Source organism: Merops nubicus, unplaced genomic scaffold (genome assembly GCF_000691845.1).
Source record: "Merops nubicus isolate BGI_N331 unplaced genomic scaffold, ASM69184v1 scaffold42694, whole genome shotgun sequence".
Lineage (NCBI taxonomy): Eukaryota > Metazoa > Chordata > Aves > Coraciiformes > Meropidae > Merops > Merops nubicus.
In genome coordinates, this window is record NW_008605686.1 from 343 (window position 1) to 594 (window position 252).

Consider the following 252-nt stretch of genomic DNA (forward strand, 5'->3'; position numbering starts at 1 on the left):
GCTTGTAAAACTGGCAAGAGAAAGTCGGCCCCCCCGGACAGGCGGAAAGCAGCCACCCTGCGGGAGAGAAGGAGGCTGAAGAAGATCAACGAAGCCTTCGAGGCTCTGAAAAGGCGGACTGTGGCGAACCCCAACCAGAGGCTGCCCAAGGTGGAGATCCTGAGGAGCGCCATCAGCTACATCGAGAGGCTGCAGGACCTCTTGCACAGGCTGGATCAGCAGGAGAAAATGCAGGAGATCGGGGGGGATCCC

At 59.9% G+C, this 252-nt stretch overlaps 1 protein-coding gene across 1 annotated transcript in view; it reads left to right on the forward strand.

Annotated features, from left to right (window-relative positions):
* Positions 1 to 246, forward strand: part of MYF6 (myogenic factor 6 (herculin)) — a gene marked incomplete at its 3' end in the record, with an annotated part of 464 nt that extends 218 nt beyond the window's left edge. The window contains exon 2 of the mRNA XM_008939396.1: positions 7 to 246. Coding sequence (XP_008937644.1) covers positions 7 to 246 — 240 coding nt within the window. The remainder of the gene's footprint in view (positions 1 to 6) is intronic.
* Between the last annotated feature and the right edge of the window lie 6 nt (positions 247 to 252).